Source organism: Palaemon carinicauda, chromosome 32 (assembly GCF_036898095.1).
Source record: "Palaemon carinicauda isolate YSFRI2023 chromosome 32, ASM3689809v2, whole genome shotgun sequence".
NCBI classification, from domain to species: domain Eukaryota; kingdom Metazoa; phylum Arthropoda; class Malacostraca; order Decapoda; family Palaemonidae; genus Palaemon; species Palaemon carinicauda.
The window spans coordinates 76,250,840-76,274,727 of NC_090756.1; the positions used below are offsets into that span (position 1 = coordinate 76,250,840).

Genomic DNA, 23,888 nt, shown 5'->3' on the forward strand with positions numbered 1-23,888 from the left:
GTAGACCCCTCAGAACACTATTCCTTTTCTAATAAGGCAGTTAAGTCTTCCTGTCCACGTATTCCTACCCTACTCCTTATCTTTCGAAACAAGGTTAACTCTATTCGCGGAAGGATAACCATGTCTTGTTAACACGTCCCTGTTGTCTCTCAGGATAGTCGCTTCAGAGGTTAGATCTCCGTTGATACCTCTATGGTAAAATTTCTCTGGTATATCACTCGTAGAAATATCCTAAGTAAATGCTGCCAATGAGGAATTTCCATCAGGACGACCTGTCAATATCGGTTTTTTAGGTAATTTTTCTTTTCATCATTACAGTTTCTGGTCTCGAATCTTCCCGACAACTTACTAACATCGCTTGCTGTGTATACGGGCATCAACCACGTGTAAGTTTGAGTAAATTCTTTTACCAAAAATCAAGTTGCAGGTAATCATAGACATGAAAGACATTCTGAAAATATATGTGATATTTCCGATATCTGTTCAGGATGCCATCCACCTACCGTGACTTTGTTGTCTATCAGAAGGCCAATGTTCTGAAGCGTTGAAAACTAAGAAATACTAAATATATTGTACATTTGAAAACTTTTGTTAATCCAGAGACAATATTATTTCATTGTAAACTGCACTAAACTTCACTTTGCATCTATCCTTTTATCCAAAAGATATATCAGTAGAATGCATCAAGACTTCAAAAACAGCCAATTAAAATCCATCAACTGCTAAGTTAAGAGGTCTGATAAGAAGAGAAGTTTGACAATTATAAAAACCTGACAATAAACCCCACAAGAATAAGCTTTTAATGCCTTCTTTTGCCTTGCAAATGCTTCAGCTGGGGTGACTGGACCATGCAGGGGTTTTACGAACCAAACGTAGAGCTCCAATTACTTCTCGGAAACTATGACACACTTTATTGGAGGATTCTTCATCTTCACAATATAACTAGAAGCTTTGAGCCCTTTGCTATTGACCCAACAATACCACCGCCATCTTCTGTTGTTCTCTGTGAATATCCATTTCCCTCAGGTGAGTTTAACCTGAGTTTCAAAACTGACCCTCATCACTAAACTGATGTTGTACATGGTTTCTTGTAACTTATCTTAGTTTTCAGTTTTCATATTTTGGAAATCATGGGCATAGTCAGTGTGAGAATTCAAAAAAATGTTTAGGTAAAAACTTATTGAAATGTAGGCCTATCAGTATTTCTTCATGCAAATTTAATGCTGTTTCATTAGCTAATTATATCTATAAAATTTATATGGAGACAAACTGTACCTCCAATCCTCTAAAAATTCTACTTATGATCACATTCTTCCAAAAGAAATAAGAAAATATGTGGTATTTTTTTTTTAGGCTTCTATTTCCAAATCTTTTGGACGTTTTCATACTATCATATGAGAAACATCTCTTCATTAGCCTACATTTCTGAGAATATGAAATATCCTTCAACCCTGTTTGATTATTTATTTTTTTCAGGATGTCTGGAAGATCCTCCTCTGCCCTACGAAAACATGGAGTTTGTATCTCATTACACAACGGATTTCGTACTTAATGGAGCCACCTACAGGTTTGTAGTATATAAAGCCACTGTGCGAGCGAGCAGTTAGGTGAAAACTGAGAGGCAAGGTGAATGCAACTAAATTTAACTTTATTTCAACATACAGCAAGCTTACATACAAACGTTTCAGAGCAAGAAAGTCACAAACTTCAAACACATCAATTCCTGATAAGACAGGCTCTATCAGGTTCTGTTAACAGTTAGTTGTAGAGGGAGATATACAATACAAAGAAAATACCATTACAGTGTACGAGCGTGTATGAAACACGTGCGGTACACCATCTACAGGTGTCTACCAAATACAGCCAAATGCAGGTGTGTACTAAATATACCAGATCAAGCCACCCACAGGAACCTACAGGTGTATAGCAAATAAGTTCTAAATATTGCAAACTTAAGTCGTGATAGATCGGGCCAGAAGTTGGATAATTACCTAACAAGATAAGAAAACCTATAAATACATCGACCCTCTTAAACATCTACTGTTCAGGGCATGAAAGAAGTAGCCTCACTCCATTTATATCTGATTTAAACATAAACATTATTAGCTAACGATGCCACTCTGTAAAAAGAAGACAATTGGGATATAGCCTACACGTGCAAACAGACACACAGACAGACAGACACACACACACACACACACACACACACACACACATATATATATATATATATATATATATATATATATATATATATATATATATATATATATATATATATATATATATATATATATATATATATGATTATTTTACCCATTTAGACGTGTTTTTCATATTCATATAAGACACATATCATACAACTCCTAATATCTGGATTCTCTCTACATCGGGATAAGAGACCCAAGAGGGAATCACCTCAACGATAAAGCTTCCTGTAAGTCATTTTCTTGGGTACGGGTTCGATTTGAGTTGATTTCCCCTTGGTTTATTGATTTCCCCTTAGTTCTCTGAACCCAAGGTAGAGAGAGTCCAGATATTAGAGGCAGTATATATATATATATATATATATATATATATATATATATATATATATATATATATATATATATATATATATATACAGTATATATGTGTGTATGTGTGTGTATATGTATATGCAATATATATATATATATATATATATATATATATATATATATATATATATATATATATATATATATATATATATATATATATATATATATATATACATATATATATATATATATATATATATATATATATATATATATATATATATATGTGTGTGTGTGTGTGTGTGTGTGTGTGTGTGTGTGTGTGTGTGTGTGTGAGAGACATAGACAACTTCTACCATAATAAATTATATCCATATAGTATAGTGTTTTGATAAATATTCTGCATTTCAATGGTCTCATCTTTAATGTCACCTTCAAATATAGTAATCTCATCTCTCACGTTACTTTCTAACTTGTTTTTATTTTCCTTCTTCTTCAGGACAACTTATCATTTTGATAATTTTCGATAAACTTCTTTTAGGCAACTCTTCTTAGAATGTGATCCATCTTTTATATTCCATAACCTTGCAAAAACTTCTCCAACGTACCTGCAATATATCGCATATAAAGTTTATCATATTTGTGAACGTATATGAAAAATCGTATGATGTATGGTTGAAATTTTAAAATAAAATGGATAAACAAAACGTTCTTTTTCCTGCAGATGTCTTCCTGGATTTTTCATGGACGAGAATTATACCATTTCCCAATTGGATGTGGAATGTTATGGCCAACTTGGTGGCTGGAGTCACTTTAAAATTCAGCCCTGCCTACCATCCCGTAAGATATTTCGCTAATGATTTTTCTTGGCTTGTAACCCATAATACACACACACACACATATATACATACATATATATATATGTATATATATATATATATATATATATATATATATATATATATATATATATATATATATATATATATATATATATATATGATAAATTTTGCACATTTAGACGTGTTTTTCATATTCAAATAAGCCATATATATTTTTGATACATTAATATCTGGATTCTCTTAGCGTCCTCGGGATCAGAGCCCCAGGCAAAATCACACAAAGACAAGAGCTTGTGACAGGCCGGGAATCGAACCCTGGTCGGCAAGCTTGTATAGACAGTGACTAAACCACTTGGCCAAGTGGTTTAGTCACTGTCAATACAAGCTTGCCAACCAGGGTTCGATTCCCGGCCAGTCACAAGCTCTTGTCTTAGTGTGATTTCGCCTGGGGCTCTGATCACGAGGTCGTTAAGAGAATCCAGACATTAATGTATCAAAAATATATATGGCTTATTTGAATGTATATATATATATATATATATATATATATATATATATATATATATATATATATATATATATATATATATATATATATATATATATATATATACGTATATATAAATATATATATATATATATATATATATATATATATATATATATATATATATATATATATATATATATATATATATATATATATATTTGTTCCGACACAATATACTCAGCGAGAACCACTTTCTATAGGAGGGTCCTTGACCTCTCAATCTCGACCAAGATTTTCCCGCGCTACCCCCCTATCTCGCTCCATATAGTTTCTACCCCCGCCGCCAGGATAAGCCCTGCGGCCAGGATTAAGGCAGGTCACTGCTTTCCCGGGTCAGCATCGTCATTAAGTTCTTGGTCGTGAGATGTGAAACATCTCATCCTCTCGCTTAACTCTCGATCCTTTGGCGCGTTGTGATCCCACGTGTTTCCAGTGTGGGGACTTGTGTTTTTTCTGCGATAGTGCGTTTTCGCAAAGTGTTCTCAGTATGTTCCCCTTGCGTATATCCAGTGTTCCTGTAACTCGTTAGTGTTGGCTCTTCGTGTGCGAACGATGGAGCATGTGCGTTGTTGCCCTGGTCCTAGAGCAGGAAAGTCGTGTGGGGCTTTCCTCTCTAAGCCAGAAGTGGACCCTCATTCCCTTTGTTCCACGTGTAGGGGTAAAGTTTGCTCCTCCTCGGACACGTGTCCCGAGTGCGTGAGTTGGGACGGCATTCAGTGGGTACGGTATAGTACCAAGAAGAAGAAGTCGTCTAAGCGTTCCCCCAAGAAAGTGAGTGGCGTGTCCTCTTTACCGTCGGTCAGTGATCGGTCCGACGAAGCCTCGGCCTCTCCGTCTCCTTCGCAGAGGAGTGGGCAACAAGCCCCCAGTGTTATTGTTAGCCATAGTGTTCTCCCCGGTGAACCCAGTGTGAGGGAGGAACCAAGGGCTGGCCCCTCTGGAGAGAACGGAAGGGCCGCTAGTGCTTCGGGGGAATCGGGCCACGTGGCAGGGGATCACGCTTCCTCAGAAGACCCAGTGTGGGGCAGTGTGGCGATTTCAGAGTCCCCCCCGCCCTCGTGGGCCGGTGCGTCGGGTTCTCCCCCTCCAGAGGACAACCACGCTAGAGTTCGCCGCCCGAGTAGCGATGCCTTCGGGTGGAAATTGCCGAAGACTCCGGGGAGGTCACCGCTAAGGATGGATGTGTCCCTGGGTCCCTGGCCTCCTAGCAGGGAGAGAGTAGACACAGTGCCCTCGATCTCTACAGCAGTTCCCGAGGACTTCCTCCAACATCCTCTCTCGGACGATCGACGGCGAAGAGCCTCCCCCGCGCATCACTCGAGCAGTCGTTACGCGAGGAACGTGGCGCCCTCGGACTCTTCGGAAGCAGATTCATCCTCCGGAGGAGAACGCAGGGAGAAACGGCACCAGAAGAGAGAGCGGACCGATAGTGATCGTTCCCGCTCCAGGTCGAGGTCGCGGCACAACAGGAAGCGCCCACGCTCTCACTCCCGTAAGTACAAGAGGGATGTCTCTCCCAGCGGCAATTGGGTCTACGTCCCTTCAGGAGAGGCCAGAAAGTACCACTCTCCAGACTCTCGGTCCAGTGAACGAGCCTCTAGGTTGTCGCTGCCTACGCACAGCCTAGAACCGCTCGACCTGCCACGCAGGAAGGACCTCGCTCTTAGGCATAAGTCCTCGAGGCCTCCGGTTCACCCCGCCCAGCGGGGGGAAACGCGCTTCCGAGAAGGCAGCCCGACCGAACCAGCCCAGCTGGGGCGGTCGTCGAGCAGGAAGGACCGGTTCCCGGGGTCGGGTCATCCCACCGGGACCGTGTCCTCCTCTTCCAGAGCCTTGGGGCAGTCGAAAGTCCTCCCGGAGTCGGTGGCCCCCGCCCTACGGCGAGACCCACCCGCGTACGGGGCGCCCTACGGTTACGGGTCGTCCTCCCTGGAACCGAGAGGAGAACGCCCTGTCTACCGTCCAAGCACGGCGCCCCTACGCCAAGCCGAGGCCTCGGCCGACGGAGGCGAGGCTTCCCCGTCGGAGGACTCCGCGTACAGAAGGGTGGTAGGTCTCATCAGAAGGCTCCATGGAATTCCGGAACCCTCGGCGCCTAAGGTGAATGCCTGGAGGTCGAGCCTCCTGAGATACACTCACCGTGACGTCCTGCCGAAGTCCTCCCTGGCCCTTCCTCTCGCCCCAGACCTAGTACTGGGACAAGAATACATCGACAACTTGGTGGCCAGCAGTGCGGAGGCCCCCAAGTCCCAGAGTGCCTCCAAACTCCTCTAGGGTCTCAAACCACAGGGCAAGGTTTATATCCCGGAAGGACGGCGCCCAGGTCCCTATAGGGTGGACCCAGCCTTGGACATCCTGGGACAAGGCGGCTCGGACGAAAGGGCCTATTCAGCCCCTGTGTCCTTCTCACCCTCTGAAGCCGGCATGATGGAGGAGATGTCAAGAGATATGGTGAACGTCTCCTCATGGCTGGACTGGTGAGCCTCCACGTTGGTTAACGTACGAGCCTCCACAGACCCCGACGATCCTGAGCAACAAGGTCTCCTGATGGACCTTCTCACCTCCGGGGGGAAAGCCCTCAAGTTTATGGCTTATCAAGCACTCTCCTTGACGGCCAACTGGGTCCTTCGAAAGCGGGACACAGTGCTTTCTAAGTTGACAAGGAAAATCCCGGACAGAGAGGCCCGAGTGGTTCGTAGCCTACCCCTAGGAGGTGAGTCGCTGTTTCCGTTGAAGGAACTAGAAGTGCTAATGGAGAAGGTGTCCAAGAGGAGAGAGACCAACGTCCCCAAACAAACATCCTCCGGGAGGCCTCCTTACAGGAGATCAGTCTCGGATAGTGCCGTGACTCCTCAGGCCATCCCCAGCTCTTCGAGGAGGGACGCCCCCGCCTCCTCCTGGACAACAACTCCACAGCCCTCCCGCAGGGGAGCGCCAGCTTCTGCCAGCTCCTTCAGGTCAGGTTACTCCGCCTCGAAGAGAGGCAGATCAGGCCGCCCCTCTAGGAGAAGGTAGAGGGAGAGGCCCCCTACTCCTGCCCAAGCCTCGGGTTGGGGGATGCCTCAGACCATATTGGCAAGCATGGAAAACGAATGGGGCGGATGCTTGGACGGTGTCCGTCCTGAAAGAAGGCTACAGGATCCCCTTCATAGCGGATCCACCCCCTCTTATTCCAGCCACCCAGACAGAATGGTTGGCTCCCAGGGACCCGTTGAAAAGGGCCACCCTGCAAAAAGAAGTTTCCTCCATGTTGGAGAAGGGAGCCATGGAAGAAGTCCTTCTCCCAGGGCCAGGCTTCTACAGCCGCCTGTTCCTGGTGGAGAAAGCAACCGGGGGGTGGAGACCGGTGATAGACCTGTCGGCCCTCAACAAGCTCGTCAAGAAGACGAACTTCAAGATGGACACCCCAAAATCCGTCCTGATGTCCTTGAGAGAGAAAGATTTTATGATGACGGTCGACCTCAAGGACGCGTACTTCCAGATTCCGGTCCACCCGTCGAGTTGGAAGTTCCTCCGGGTAAAATGGGGCTCCCAGATCCTGCACTTCAGGACCCTCTGCTTCGGCCTGTCGATGGCCCCTCAAGTGTTCACGAGGGTCTTCGCGACGGTCTCAGTATGGGCTCACAAACGAGGTATCCGCCTCATCAGATACCTGGACGACTGGTTGCTCCTTTCCAGCTCAAAGGCCCTCTTGGAAGAGCAAGGGAAGGACCTCCTCCAATTCTGCAGGAGTCTGGGAATCATTATCAACCTGGAGAAATCGAACCTAACTCCATCCAACAGAATGGGGTACTTGGGTATGACGTTGGACACCGTGCAGGGGAAGGCCTTCCCCTCGGAAGACAGGATACAGAACCTCATCAATATCATTCAGCCGTTCCTGTCGGAGCTTCCCAGGAAGGCGAAAGACTGGCAGAGGCTGATAGGTCACCTGGTCTCATTAGAGAAACTGGTTCCCCAAGGGAAGATACGGCTCAGACCCGTACAATGGAACCTCAAGGCTCTATGGTCCCAGACAGGCTCTCAGAAAACGTTGATTCCGGTCCTTCCGGACACGAGAGCAGCCTTAAAATGGTGGCGATGCCAGTCGAACTCCCTCAAGGGGATGCCCCTCGGGTCCTGTCCCCCCGAGTTTCTCCTGTTCACAGACGCCTCCAGCCTAGGGTGGGGAGCCCACCTGCGGGAGGAAACAGCAAGCGGGACCTGGTCGGAGACCGAAAAGCAGCTCCACATCAACGTCCTGGAGCTAAAAGCAGTACAGAAGGCATGTCTGCACTTTGCAAGTCGGTTGAAGGGAAACACCGTGGCCCTAATGTGCGACAACGCCACGGTGGTAGCCTACATAAAGAAGCAAGGTGGCATGAAGTCGAAGGAACTGTGCGACCTCACCATAAACATCTTGCATTGGGTGGACGAGCACCAGGTGATACTTCTAGCAAGGTTCATCCCCGGAAAAAGAAACATGCTAGCCGACGGCCTCAGCAGAATGGGTCAGATAGTAGGGACGGAGTGGTCCCTACACCCAGAAGTGGCCAGACTCATCCTTCAACGCTGGGGCTCCCCGGTGATGGACCTCTTCGCAACAAAGCTCAACGCCAAGTTACCGGTTTATTGCTCCCCGGTACCAGACAAAGGAGCAGCCCTAGAAGACGCCTTCCAGCACAAGTGGGACAACCTGGACGTATATGCCTTTCCCCCCTTCACGCTGTTAAGGCAGGTGCTCAACAGAGTAAGAACCTCCCAAAACCTAAAGATGACTTTGGTAGCGCCCTGGTGGCCGGAGAGAGAGTGGTTCGCGGACCTAAAAGACCTGGCAAGCCATCCGCCTTGGCCTCTGCCCCCCAGGCCAGATCTGCTGAGTCAACCTCACTTCCTCAAGTTCCACGACAACCCTCTCTCTCTTCGCCTTCATGCCTGGAGACTATCGAGCGGCTCCTGAAGAAGGAGGGGTACTCCTCCTCCACAGCTAAGAGGATGTCCCTATACCTAAGAAAATCCTCTACCGTGGTCTACCAGGCGAAGTGGGCCGCCTTTACGAAGTGGTGCGCGGCAAAGCACATAAGACCTCTTAAAGCCTCGGTCCCTGACATAGCTGACTTTCTCGTGTACCTTAGGGATAAAATAGGGATGTCAATCCCAGCTATTAAAGGAGTACGAGCAGCCTTAGGCCAAGTCTTTCTCCTGAAAGGCATCGACCTGGGGACCTCGAGACACATAGCGATGCTGATTAGAAGTTTCGAGCAGTCCTGTCCTCCTCAAGCCAGGAGAGTGCCCAGATGGGACCTGGCCAAGGTCCTGAAAATGCTGTGTCATACTCCCTTTGAACCCCTCAAAGATATCGGGGACAAAGACCTCACCCTCAAGACAGTCTTCTTGCTAGCCTTGGCTTCAGCTAAGAGAGTAGGTGAGATCCACGGTCTCTCCTACGACGTGGCACACTCCAAAGGGTGGAGGGAGGTATCCTTCAAGTTCGTACCCTCCTTTGTAGCAAAGACTCAGAACCCAGCAGTCTGGGACCCGAGGTTTGAAGGTTTCTCAATTCCGGCCATCCCCAAGACAGGCAATACGGAAGACCTGAAGTTATGCCCAGTCAGGACGCTCAAGAAGTACCTGGAAAGGACGGCTCATCTCCGCCCAGGTGCCAAGAACCTCTTCGTCTCCTCAGGTGTTAATAAGAAGCAAGTCTCCAAGAACACTATTTCCTTCTGGCTGAGACAAGTCATCACTAGGACTTATGAAGAGGACAAGGTGGCAGTACTGGGCACTCCCCGCCCCCATGACATCAGAGGCCTGAGCACTTCCTTGGCCTTTGAGAGAAACATGGCAGTGGGGCAGATCCTACAGGCCGGCACTTGGTCACACCAGTCGACCTTCCCTGCCCACTATCTCAAAGACTATTCAAGAAAGTCTTTGGATGGATTCTCCATTGGGACAGTCATCGCCGCCCTCCAAGCTGTGTAGCGGCAGGCTAGAAGACGTCCCCAACAGTGAATAGACTCGTCCCTACTTCTTCAGGAGAAGACTCAGTAGAGAAGATGTTAAGAGGTAAGTCTTGAAATATAAGCGTAAGGTTTCCGCAGTTACCCCCTATCCGTTCTCTGTACCCCCGCATTCCGTAGCCCTCCAGGCACTATGTGCCAGACCAAGTGGCAGAATGGCTCTCCCGCCTCCTAAGGTGTAAGTCTCCTATAGAAAGTGGTTCTCGCTGAGTATATTGTGTCGGAACAAATCAAAAATTTTAAACAATTTTTATTTTTCCTAACATACTCACCGAGAACCACTTTCGGGTAATGGCCCTCCCGTCCGTCCCCGAGTGCCATTCTTCCATTGCCGAGTTGGGCTAAACGTCGAACTTAATGACGATGCTGACCCGGGAAAGCAGCGACCTGCCTTAATCCTGGCCGCAGGGCTTATCCTGGCGGCGGGGGTAGAAACTATATGGAGCGAGATAGGGGGGTAGCGCGGGAAAATCTTGGTCGAGATTGAGAGGTCAAGGACCCTCCTATAGAAAGTGGTTCTCGGTGAGTATGTTAGGAAAAATAAAAATTGTTTAAAATTTTTTATATATATATATATATATATATATATATATATATATATACACAGTATATATACAGTACATACATATATATATATATATATATATATATATATATATATATATATATATATATATATATATATATATATATATATATATATATATACAGTATATATACAGTACATATATATATATATATATATATATATATATATATATATATATATATATATATATATATATATATATATATATATATATATAAATATATATATATATATATATATATATATATATATATATATATATATATATATATATATATATATATATATATATATATATATATATATATATATATATATATATATATATATATATATATATATTACGGCTGGCAAGCTACACAACCTCTCGAGTCCAAACTGACTTGTTTGTTTTTACATAAATATATTATATTTGAATAATTCCCAAACTCTGAGAAAACTATAAAACTCCCAGACGACAATACACGAGAACACTGAATATCCAAAGGTCTCTCACGTACACTCAAAACAACACTGGGTGATTATTATTAAGAACTATTCAAAACAACCTCTTACTTCGATACTTTAACAGGGATACGAGAGTTCTGATATAAACACTGGTGATCGAAATAATACTCTTTGCAAAAATAAACATATTCTGTACAAATTACACTTTAAAAGAATTTACATAAAAAAATAAATCATTCGAAATATTAAGCCTGAGCAAACCTTCGATTAAGACAAAAAGAAAATAAAAAATAATTTACACTGAAAATTATATAATCACTTGTTTCACTTGAAATTAAATTTTACACCAACATTTAGTCTTGATAACTAATGAAGATGGATAACCTTTAAACACTCTAAGGATTAAACACTTAAAGAAATTACATAAAGTGATTGATAAACTTACAAGTTTTAGCTCACACAATGTAAAGCCAAAATAAATATACTTCACATATTTTACTTGCATAGGGCCAGTAACAAGAAATTATGTAACACTAGCACACAATAAATTGAAATCACCTTTAACATTTTCCATACCTATTCAACACACTACAAACGATATATGTTGTATTTAAACTTATACACTTAAGAGAGGACACTCTCGAAGCATTTGAGAGAGAGGATGAACTTTGGCTCTTTCACAGGACAGGCCGATTCTCTTCTACCCTATGCCTCCCTAGGGGCACATATATATATTGACTTAGTGACTTCTAGATTATTCTAGGTCAGGAGTCTAGAAGCCTGGGGTCTGGCTCCGCCCACATTTGTCCTCAAACAATAAAAAGGAGATAAAGGCTAACAATGAGGTTTTCAAGAACCTTCCAAAACATGTGGCAAATATAAGAATTGTGTATTTTCTCACAAACATGATGCAATACCTCAAGAAAACATAAACAAATTATATGATCCCTCGTTCATACCCCATAGGGTCTTATAGCACTCTTAAAAAAATTATGTAAGACTTCGTAAGAAAATATGTGAAGTAAATAGTTAATTCCTAAAAATAACATAAATTTACTTAAACTGACTTGAATGAAGAATGCAATGAAATTAACGACAAAGTTTTTATGTAATTTACATACAAAACTTACACCTACATGAGAGGAACTCACATTAAGAGCTGGCTATTCACCTCTTAAATACACAAATAGAATATATAAATAAAATACTTACTCTACACTAGACCAGCTTCGTAAGATATCTCCCCCCAAAAAAGATTACTTATTCTGGGCCTGTATCCATCGATTCAGCCCGAGATAAATAATCTGCAACCACATTATTTTTGCTTGATATATGCTTTACATTAATACAATACGGTTGCAAACATAATGACCACTTAGTTAACCTTTGATTATTATTTTTCATCTAATTACTAAAAGTTCAAGGATTATGATCCAAATACACTGAAATCTTTTCATTTTAAGGTCGATTTACATAAATTCCACCCTTCTTTACCGCTGTGACCAGCGCCAGCAGTTCTTTTTCAACTGTCGAGAAGACTTATTGCTGCTTCTTCAGCTTTGATGACACAAGGCAACCGATGCTTGAAGTATCAGTTTCGAAGTTGATATGGCCTTCTTTATATTTTTCCTTTTTTCCTGATATCTTGATAATGTAGGTCCAGTCACTGCTCTTCTCTAAAATCTGGGATGGTTCTTTGAACTCGTTGACGAGAGGGAATCTCCTTACCTTTAGTAGATCAACACCTGTCCTATCGCATCGTCTTTTTGTTCTCTTCATACCAAACCTTTCCTTCATTTTTCCTTGACTCGTCGTCTCCATGCCTTTTAGGGTAAATTTCCTCAACTCGCTGACTCTTTTCCTCGAATCCTTTACATTTCCTTCGTCCATTTCCTCTTTATCCTTCCCTTTTTCTGCCAACATTTCATTCAGTCCTTTGCTGAAGGGTTTTCCTCGTACTTCCATCGGGCATAAGGGAGCGTCCTTGATGCACTCGTCATGCTTTTTAGCCGCATGACAAATGTGGCATGTACAGCAAAACAGGCTCATGTCCTTATGCATGCCAGACCAAAAAAAGTGTTTCATAATCTTCTCTGTCGTCTTCCTTATCCCCATACGTCCCATCTCGTGCGCTACCGTGATCACCTGTCTTCTCAACAGTGAGGGAAACAATATCTGACAGTATATCCCCCATTCTGCATTCCCAGGGATATCGGTGGAACTGTTCTTCCTCATAAGCAACCCATCCTTAAGATAATAACAGGTCAGAGACTGCTGTTCCTCTGTTCCATCCACCACACGGTACATTAACTCTGTTAACGTTGCATCCTTCCGTTGCAATCCTAGCAGCCTTTTCCTACTCATTTGTCCTACTTCTAATGCTGAGTTCTCTATTTCTTCCAGGTCCATTTCTTCTTTGCCTTCTTGCCCACTCGTCTGACGTCCCTCTTCTCTCAGGATTACTCGGGAGTTCTCTTCTTGCGTACCGTCAAGGGAATCCTCTTCTTTGGAAAACAAATCCTCAAAGTTTATCATTCCTTTGGGTTTTTTTTCTTCTTCACCAGCCACTTTCTTCATCATACTCCTAGTCGTCACGCAACTAGGAAACAGATACGGGTAGTCCTTCTCGAGTTCAGTCATAGGACTATACTTCAATGGTTTCTCCATTTAAATGGGACAAGGTACAAACGGTGCTCCCCCAACCTCATTACCCAGCAGGACTACTACTACTTCGACAGCCAATGAATCCTTTACCGCAAAATCAAAATTACCTGTCACCATCTCATATGACAGTTTTAAACGGCAAATAGGGGTAACTTCTTCACCTCCTATTCCCTTCAAAATAACCTAGTCTCCTGTGAGAGACTGTTCCACCAACGGGTGCACTCCTCATATTACCAAACTATGGTTACAACCTGTGTCGTGCAATATCTTGCCCGGGGTTCGCTCACTCCCGTTTATTGCTGCTAACATACCTCCATAAATATATGGTTTAAAGGAATTCACGGTGTTTGGGTTTCTCCTGTTCATCATGTAAACGTTGGCTGGCTTATTTTCTTCTTCGTCCTTTCTCGATTGTTTCTTTGTCTTCGCAATCTGTGAAGTTGAATAATCCTCACTTACTTGGGCGACTGCTTTTGGTTGGTTCAACCAACATTCCCTACTGGTGTGGCCTCTCTTGCCACAATTGAAACAGACAATATTAACCTTCTGCACGTCTTTCGCGATACTTGACGGAGGAAGATTCAATTATTGTTGCTCTGGTACTACCACATTCTTCTTAGGAACAGTACCAGTGCTACTTCCGCTTTAATTATTGAACTTTTTCACATAGTTATTACTGAACTGGTTTCCCTGGTTCGGCAAATACTTGACACTTGGTCAGAATGACAGTTGAAACTTCATACCCGAGGAGCGATTACGACTGATAATATTATAATCTTCCCTTTATCAAGTTTCTTCACCTCTCTCCCAAGTACGTTCGAATATGTTCAGGAATTCCTCATAGATATTGTTTTAGTACTATCAATTCTTCTAATTCAACCATCTCCCTCACGTTAACAGCCTCCATCCATCACTTAATCATCTTCGTCCCTTATAAGCGTAATCCAGGAAAGTCATTTTCTCGTCCTTCCTCAAACTTCGAGACCTTTCATTATAATATTCAGGGGTAATCTGATGTACTCTCAGCACACTCCTCTTCACTTCCTGATATTCTTCCTCTGGTCCTGAGATAAGGATAGATAGATAAGTGCTGCTACCTTTCCCAAAGAGCCTGTTCTGGGAACTTTGGAATTAACCTATGGGCATTCGTCATAATAAACACGGGATCGGCCATAGCAGGGGTGGCCTCTGTCTGCGTTGCCGACTTTGTATGAGCATTCAACAGCTCCAATTCCCTCGTATGTCTTACTTCTTCTATCTCTTTTTCTTCTGCGATGTCTCTGGATTTTTCTGCCTCTCTTTCCCTCACACGTCGTGCTTCTTCTTTCTCTTCCGCCATCATTTTCAATTTGATTAAATTCTCCTCCGCTGCAATTCGTCGAATCTCAGCCTCTACATCTCTTTCTGCTTTCATGCCTTCAGTATCTTGGTCAACTGGTCCTTGCTTCGCTATAAATTCTTCTTTAGCTTCTGCCAACAGTTCATAAGCTGCTACAATATCTTTTTCCTACAATTTCCCTGAGATTATCAACGCTCCTAAGGCTAGACACTTGATTTGGGCTTTAATCATTCCACATATTGAATGGCCGCCACATGCCATTAAAATAGAGAGCCACTGAGCTTTAGTTACATTATCTTCGGACAATTTCTGAACATTTGGGTTTTAAAAACTCTTGGATAATAAACTCTGCCATATTGTTCTTTACAATATTTAATACCTCTCCAAAAAATATAGCCTGACAATACACATAATCCTATCAACACTATATATCAATACTATTCGCAGCAAAGGACCTCAAGCTGTCTTAATGTATGCACATGTGACTGGCTCATTACATCCTTCAAGTCTAATACAAGTAGATCTCCACTCCTTTCGAGAAATGGATTTCCATAGTCATTCAGTGTGGCTTTCAGTAATGCTACATCCTTCAGAAATGATTCCTGTATTCCAGGTCATGGTTCCTGATGGCAAGTGTGGTGTGGCCTGTGCGTGTTCAACGAACATTTCAAAATCACTGATAATATGTGCTCTCTCTGGACAACTAACCATCCCTCTCTGAAGAGTAGTTGGTAATTTTGTTAGCCCTTCAGTTCTACCTTCCTCTTTCCCCATGGCATTATTTTGTTCTTGATCTACCACTATTCAGGAAAAGAAATGGATTTTTTTCTTGACTGTGAAATATCCTTTTAAGAATTTATCATACACCTGTGGGTGCCAGTGAGGTACCATCATCATGCATCCGATATGAGCGGATTTCCATAGCGCATAATTTTAAGAGGTCAAGTTATGCTTTCGTTTTATTGCTCATTGTAGTCTACTCTTACTATAAAGGAGACGGCATGTTGTGTTGAACTTAGCAAAGTGATTTCGCAGCGTTTCTTCGATGCCATTGCCCTCATTTAATCTAAAAATGTCAAGGCTCTTGGGCAAGCACACATTATTGTTGAGTAGAGTCAGATCTTCTGCAAGGTTTACATTGTGAGCACCAGTCTGCTTGCTTTGAACTGACAAGACACCGTAATTTTTCAAAGGTTTCTTATTGACATAAGACACACTTAGACCAGTGGGTCGGTAAAACGTGTGAAGAAGATTGAGTCTCTGTGTTGACTAGCTTCACATTTAATGAGATTTTATTCTTAATACATGGTCATTAGAACTGGAGTTTAGGGAAAGATTAAAAATAGCAAATCAGAGAAGCTAGGTTAGGTAAAATTTGGAAATCAAATCGCCTGGGATTACATATAAAAATCAGGCTATATATGAGTTCAGTGAGATCTGTGTTACTGTACGGAAATGAGTCGTGGTATGACAATGAAACAATCTCCAACAGATTTAGTATATCTGAGAACAAATCCATCAGAAGAATGTTTGGAGTTAAATGACAGGACGGGATTAGAAATGAAACTATAAGAGAGATTAGTCGAGTGCCATGTGCATATGAGATCATGGTGAGGGGTAGATGGAGATGGTTTAGGCATGCTCTTCACACTCCCCAAGAGAGATTAATTCACCAAACGTTTAACTTTGCTCCACATGGCACTAGAAGAGTTGAAAGACACTGGCCTACATGGTTGAAAACTATGAATCGTGAAGTTGGAAATGATGAGTGGAGAAGAATTGAATTAAAAGCTCAAGATACAGATGAATGGCATAATCTAATCAAAGCCCTTAGCGTCTGTAGGCGCAGAAGGTGATAATGATGATGATGATGATTATATATACACATATAATGTATATATGTATATATATATATATATATATATATATATATATATATATATATATATATATATATATATATATATATATATATATATGTATATATATATATATATATATATATATATATATATATATATATATATATATATATATATATATATATATATATTACGGCTGGGAAATTACATAACCTCCTGAGCTTCTAACTCATCTGTTTGTTTTTACATTAATCTATTACACTTGAACATTAGTACCAGAGCTCTAAGGAAATTATATAACTCTCAGACAGCAATATATAAAAACACTGAATATACAAAGGTCTCTTACGTACACTCAAAACAAAACTGGGTGATTAATTATTAAGAACTATTCAAAACAACATCTTGCTTTGGTTCTTAGTCAGGGATTAAGAGCAAGGTCTATGAAGAATGATTTAGGATAAAAATAGTACACTTTTACAAAAATAAATATATTCTATAAAAAGTACAACATTAATATAGAAAATTATCCCCAAAATGAATCACTCGAAATAACAAATCTGAACAAAACCTTAGACTAAGAAAAGAAATAGATACGTATGAAAATTACACAATCCCTTGTTTCACTGGAAATTAATTTATGAAAATATTTACTGTTGATAATTAATAACAATAGTTTACCTTTAACACCTTGTAAGGACACCGATCCCTTCGTCGTCCAGAAAATCGACAAACTACTTATTTATTTAAATTCTCTCTTCGCCACACTGTGGTTTCCTATGTATATATATTCCGCTCTACCAGAGCTACATTTTGATATATGTATCGTTTCATAACATGTTTCTGTTAACCCATAATTCGTATATTTGTAAGTGTGAGAAAACATATATATTTTGGCGGGCACTTCAATCTGATTTGGCGCCAACGTCATCTTACCTTTTTGTCCGCACCTTGTAATATACTTCCGTGCACATTCGAATAAAGTATCAGTTGATCTTGGTGACGCTTGTCTCACTGTCCTTACAACTGGTGACCCCGGAGTTGAAAGTAGCATCAGCGGTTTTGGCTTTGCCATTAACGGACTTATTACGGCCGTGCTACCTTCTACATACTCCGTTACCTTAGGCACGAGCCTGCCTTTGGTTCTCCCACACTTCGGTGAACGTAAGGCAGTAGGATGAGCTTAACCGACATATCAACTTCTCACCTCTTCGCCGACTCGTCGTCTGGCCACGATGCAGGGAGCAACACGCCCATCGCACCCAACGGCCTCGCCTCCACGCCCAAAGTCAAACTGCCGCCCTTTTCTCAACACAACACCGCTTCCTGGTTCCTGAGAGCGGACGTACTCTTCCGCATCGCTAGACTCAGCGACTCCTGCGCCAAGGCTGACATCATTCTCACCTCCATACCTGAAGAAGTATTCGACAAGATTTCCCCATGGCTCGACGCCCAGGCTGGCCAAGTTTCATACGACGACCTGAGAACGAAACTCATCGGTATCTACTCCCTCTCTGTCTCAGCAAGGGCACAGAAAGTACTGGACCTCGCCGGCAAGCCTATGGGTGACACCTCTCCTGTCGAGGCGTGGGACAAGCTAACCGGCCTGCTTATGCTCCCCGAAACAGACAGCAACGGCCGACGACAAGAGATTAGCTTATCTCGCGAAATCTTTCTTCGACGCCTACCATAGGACGTACGGGCCCAATTGACAGACACCGACACGCTCCCGATGAACGAACTCCTGTCGAGGGCTCAGAAGCTCCACGAGGCCTCCAAAGCATCTCGCCTCGGAGCATCATCGTCAACACCGCCTCCGTTCTCCTCCTTCAGCAGCTGCTCTTCCATTGACTCCTCGGCAATGGCCCTTGAGGACGACGAGATCAACATTCTATCAAGAAAGAAACCACCGCAACCGATGCAACCAAACCCTGGGCCTAACCCGGCATGGTGCTTCTACCACCAACAGTTCGGCAGTGACGCCAAGAAATGTAGAGCACCATGCAGTTTCCCTAGAAGATGACGCCAGAAGCATCCACCTGCCACCATCGCAGCCGCAGTTAACCAAAACAAGATTGGTTTCTGTATCCTCGATACCATTTCCAACCGTAGACTCATGGTGGACACCGGCGCAATACAGTCAACGTTCCCTCCTTCGAAGTCTGACCTAGACCGTGGTCCCGACAAAAAAGCTCCCTCAATCATCGCCGCCAACGGATCTCCCATACGGTGCTATGGGATCAAGACCCTCAAGATATCTATCATGGGCCGTTCGTATTCTTGGCCCTTCGCTATCGCCGACGTCAATTGCCCCCTCCTCGGTGCGGATTTCCTCGCCCACCATGGACTCCTCGTCGATGTCGCTAACAGACGTCTCATCGACACGGGAACCTGCCAGTCTCGCGCCCTAGAACACGGCCCTGCAACAATGTCCGTATCCGCCGTAACGACGCATCCCTACGCCGACCTCCTACGAGAGTTTCCCGAGGTTTTCAAGCCCGAGCTCCGACACTCGCCAGGTTCCCCGTCCAAGCATGGTATCTACCACCACATCACAACGACAGGACCTCCCACTCACGCCAAAATCTGCCGCATCCCGCCTCAGAAACTGAAGGATGCCAAACACACCTTCGAGGACATCGAACGCATGGGTATCTGTAAGAAATCATCGAGCCCTTGGACATCACCCCTGCACATGGTTAAAAAGCCGGACGGGTCCTGGAGACCTTGCGGCGACTACAGGCGCCTCAACCTCATCACAACGCCCGATCATTACCTGCTGCCCAACATGCAGGACCTAACGAACGCGTTGCACGGCGCAAACTTTTTTACCAAGATGGACTTCCTCAAGTCTGACTTCCAGGTCCCCGTATTCCCGGAAGATATCCCAAAAACTGCCATTGTAACGCCGTTCGGATCCTACACCTTCGCATACTCAACCTTCGGTCTACGCAACGTCGGGGCGACCTTCCAACGACTAATGGATAGCATTCTGGGTGACCTACCTTTCTGCGTCTGAAACGTCGACGACATCCTGATATTCTTGAAAACCAAGGAGGAACACCGGGGACACGTCCGCACCGTCCTAAAGCGCCTACAGGAGAATGGCCTAGTCGTACGCTTCGACAAATGCACGTTCGGTGCGGAGGGAGTGGATTTCCTTGGTCACCGCGTATCCTCGCGCGGGGTAAAACTCATGACAACCAAGGTCGACGCCACCAGGAAGTTCCCAATGCCTACGACCATCCGCCAACCTCAGGAGTTCTTGGGAATGGTCAATTACTACAGGCGCTTCATCCCCAACATCGCACAAACCCTGTCACCCCTCGACGACGTCCTGAAAGGAAAAGCAAAAAAACTCGAGTGGGGTTTGCCCCAGCAACAGGCATTCGCTCGGACGAAGGATGCCCTTGCGAATGCCACCACCCTGGCTCACTTCGACGACAACGCGCCCCTGCGACTAACGACCGATGCCAGCAATGTCGCCTGCGGGGCTGTGCTTGAGCAACTCGTCGATGGTTCTCCTCGACCGCTGGCATTCTTCAGCAAGAAATGGAAACCCGCCGAAACAAGATACAGCACCTTCGATAGGGAACTCCTCGCCGTCTACCTCGCCGTCCGCCACTTCAGGCACATCTTGGAAGGTACCCCCTTCACAAGCGCGACGAACCATCAACCCCTCGTACACGCCTTCACGAAATCAACGGACGCATGGTCCTCCCGACAACAACGTCATCTCGCATCAATCACCGAATTCGGGTGCACCATACGTTACGTCCCAGGAAAGAAAAACCCAGTCGCGGACGCCCTTTCAAGGATTGAAATTGACGCGATCCACCTGGGAATCGACTACGCCAATCTCGCAACCGAACAACGCACCGACCCAGAAGCACAGGATCACCTGATGGAGCCATCCGCGCTCAAGATAAGTGCGATTCCCCTCGGACCAGCAGGAGTAACTATTCTTTGCGACACCAGCACGGGCCGCCCACGCCCCTGGGTACCAGCCTCCTGCAAAAGGAAAATATTCGATATCATCCATGGACTTTCTCACCCCTCAGGACGCACCACCGCTTGCCTTCTATCTGAAAAGTTTGTCTGGCCAGGGATAAAAAAGGATGCCTGGGAATGGGCGAAGTCATGCATCAACTGCCAGTCAAGCAAGGTCAGCCGTCACACCGAATCGGGGGTAGGCGATTTTCCCCAGCCAAAAAGACGTTTCGGCCATATACACATCGACGTCGTGGGACCATTGCCCCCTTCTGGATCTGCTCGCTACCTACTCACGATCATCGATCGCTCCACGAGGTGGTTTGAGGCATCGCCGATGACCGAAGCTACGACTCAAGCATGTGCCGAAGCCCTCCTGTCAAGCTGGGTGAGCAGGTTTGGCGTTCTTGACGACATCACGACTGACAAAGGCCCCGCTTTCCTCTCAGAAATATGGCTCGCTTTGGCGAACCTGATGGGGACGACGCTCCACAGCACCACGGCATACAACCCCGCATCAAACGGCATGGTCGAAAGAACTCACCGCGCCCTCACGGCGTCCCTGATGGCGAGCTGCACCGACGGGGACTGGAAATCACGACTTCCTTGGGTACTCCTTGGCCTTCGCATCGCCCCCCGCGCAGACGGCGAACCTTCGCCCGCCGAAAAGGTTTACGGGGAAGCGCTCGCAGTTCCTGGCGAATTCTTTCCCTCATCAACTGACGACACGCAGCTGGATCACCTAAGGGACATCGCCAGGAAGTTCAGGCCGTGTCTCAAAACTTACCAGGACAGAACCAAGCACTTCAAGCCAAAAAGCCTGGATGACTGCAGGTACGTTTTCGTCCGTGTCGACGCTCATCGACAACCACTGACTAGATCTTATCGAGGTCCCTACCGGGTAATTAAAAAGACAACGAAAGCCTTCCTTCTCGACGTCCATGGCCAAGAGGACTGGGTCTCAATAGACCGCGTGAAACCAGCGTTTCTCGAAGGAAGCGACACCGCCTCCGCTGGACCTGGCAGACCCAGAGTTCCGCCTCAAAACAAGCCGCCCAACGAAAGAAAAATCATCAAACGACGACAAGAGGAAGAGATCCTTACACCGACCGCCAGCGCTCCCCTCTGTTCAAAAACAAGAGGAACCCTCCGACGCCCGAAAAGATACGAAGATTGATCATCAGCCCTCTACGCCGCCCGATGTCTTGGGGGGGGAGTACTTGTAAGGACACCGATCCCTTCGTCGTCCATAAAATCAACAAACTACTTATTTATTTAAATTCTCTCTTCGCCACACTGTGGTTTCCTATGTATATATATTCCGCTCTACCAGAGCTACATTTTGATATATATATCGTTTCATAACATGTTTCTGTTAACCCATAATTCATATATTTGTAAGTGTGAGAAAACACATATATTTTGGTGGGCACTTCAATCTGATTTGGCGCCAACGTCATCCTACCTTTCCATCCGCACCTTGTCATATACTTCCGTGCACATTCGAATAAAGTATCAGTTGATCTTGGTGACGCTTGCCTCACTGTCCTTACAACCTTATTTACATAAAAGTAACTGATACACTTACATTTTCTAGCTCACTTGAGGTTTCTAAACAGATAGCAATATAAATACACTTCACTGTTTTAAACTAAATTTCACAGGGCCAGTTACAAATTTTTTATGATACCAGCGCATACAATGACACACAACAATTGAAATCACATTCAAAGTTTCCTTAACGTTTGAACACACTATACACGACATATGTTGGGTAAAAAACTTATTCACTTTAGAGAGGGCACACACTTGAAGCACTTGAGGAGAGAGGATGTTGGCTCTTTCACAAGGACAGGCTGGATCTCTTCTGCTGCTTACGATTTCCTACGGGCACATATATATTGACTTACTTATTCTAGATAATTCTAAATAGATTCTTTTAGCGGCGTGAGGGCAAAGCCTACTTTACTTTACTTTACTTTGATGGCTGCTTTTCCGGTCCCATACAGCAGGGGAACCCCACTCTCTAGAGGACCTCCACTCTCGTTTTACCTTATTCGGTCATAGTATTTATCTTTTCAAGTCACATATTGCGGCATAAGGTTGCCAACGAGACAAATAGAACAGGGGATCAAACCTTGCTTGCAACATAACCCCCTCGGAGCTAACTCCACCCACCTACCTTCTTGAAACATTAAGGGGGCTGGCCGGTTAATGCCATTTTTTAAAGACAGGATTATGACATTCATACCACTTAATAAGGTGACTTAGGACATCTCCAAACTTTACATGATTTTTGCCTCTGACCTTCAGTTTTGCGACGCCAGGGCGAATTATCCTGAAAATTAGTGTTTTTAAAATTCTATCTCCTCCTTTGATAATTAATATTAAGACCTGGGATTGCCACGCTATAAACACCTTATGAAGACCTCCAATAATATGAGGAGTTTCTTTCTAAAAGGTATGTTTTTGCCATATATGAATTTTTTCACTATGATAAAAAGATAAAACCTAAATATTGGGAAGAAAAAAAAATAAAAAAAAATAAGAAAAAAGGGCAACATTTGATTATTTTATTATGTCTTTCTGTGTTATATAACAATTTTCAATTCCATATCTTTAAAACTAAGGGAGAAAATAGAATTTGAATATCAATAAGTATAGTTTTGAGAAATGGGTGTTCAAAGTTGTTCTTTGTATTTTTACAAAGACAATATTAATAAATCCTGATTATTATAAGTTTTATGTTCCTTTTTGGATAATAATAAACGAAAACAAAGTTATTTAACATAATTTAATCATAAAGGAAGATCATTTTGCTCAATATCTTGCTTCTTTTGGCTCCTGTCAATCAAGGCAGCCACTCCTCCATCAACACTCTCTCTCTCTCTCTCTCTCTCTCTCTCTCTCTCTCTCTCTCTCTCTCTCTCTCTCTCTCTCTCTGCGTCACTACCGATATTACTCACTTCTGAACTTTTAATAGAGCGAATTTTTTTTCTTCCTTATATTAGCAAGATGTTGAAATTGTCTTTTCCTCTTTGAAATGATAAAATTCTTGCCAAAAACGAGAAAAACAAACATAAA

General features: G+C 43.8%; 1 protein-coding gene across 1 annotated transcript in view; it reads left to right on the plus strand.

Annotated features, from left to right (window-relative positions):
* LOC137625668 (uncharacterized) overlaps window positions 1-23,888 on the plus strand; it is a 216,464-nt gene that overhangs the window by 112,630 nt on the left and 79,946 nt on the right. Inside the window, exons 19-22 of the mRNA XM_068356578.1 lie at window positions 319-386; window positions 833-1,026; window positions 1,477-1,567; window positions 3,247-3,362. Of these exons, the coding sequence (XP_068212679.1) occupies window positions 319-386; window positions 833-1,026; window positions 1,477-1,567; window positions 3,247-3,362 (469 nt within the window). The remainder of the gene's footprint in view (window positions 1-318; window positions 387-832; window positions 1,027-1,476; window positions 1,568-3,246; window positions 3,363-23,888) is intronic.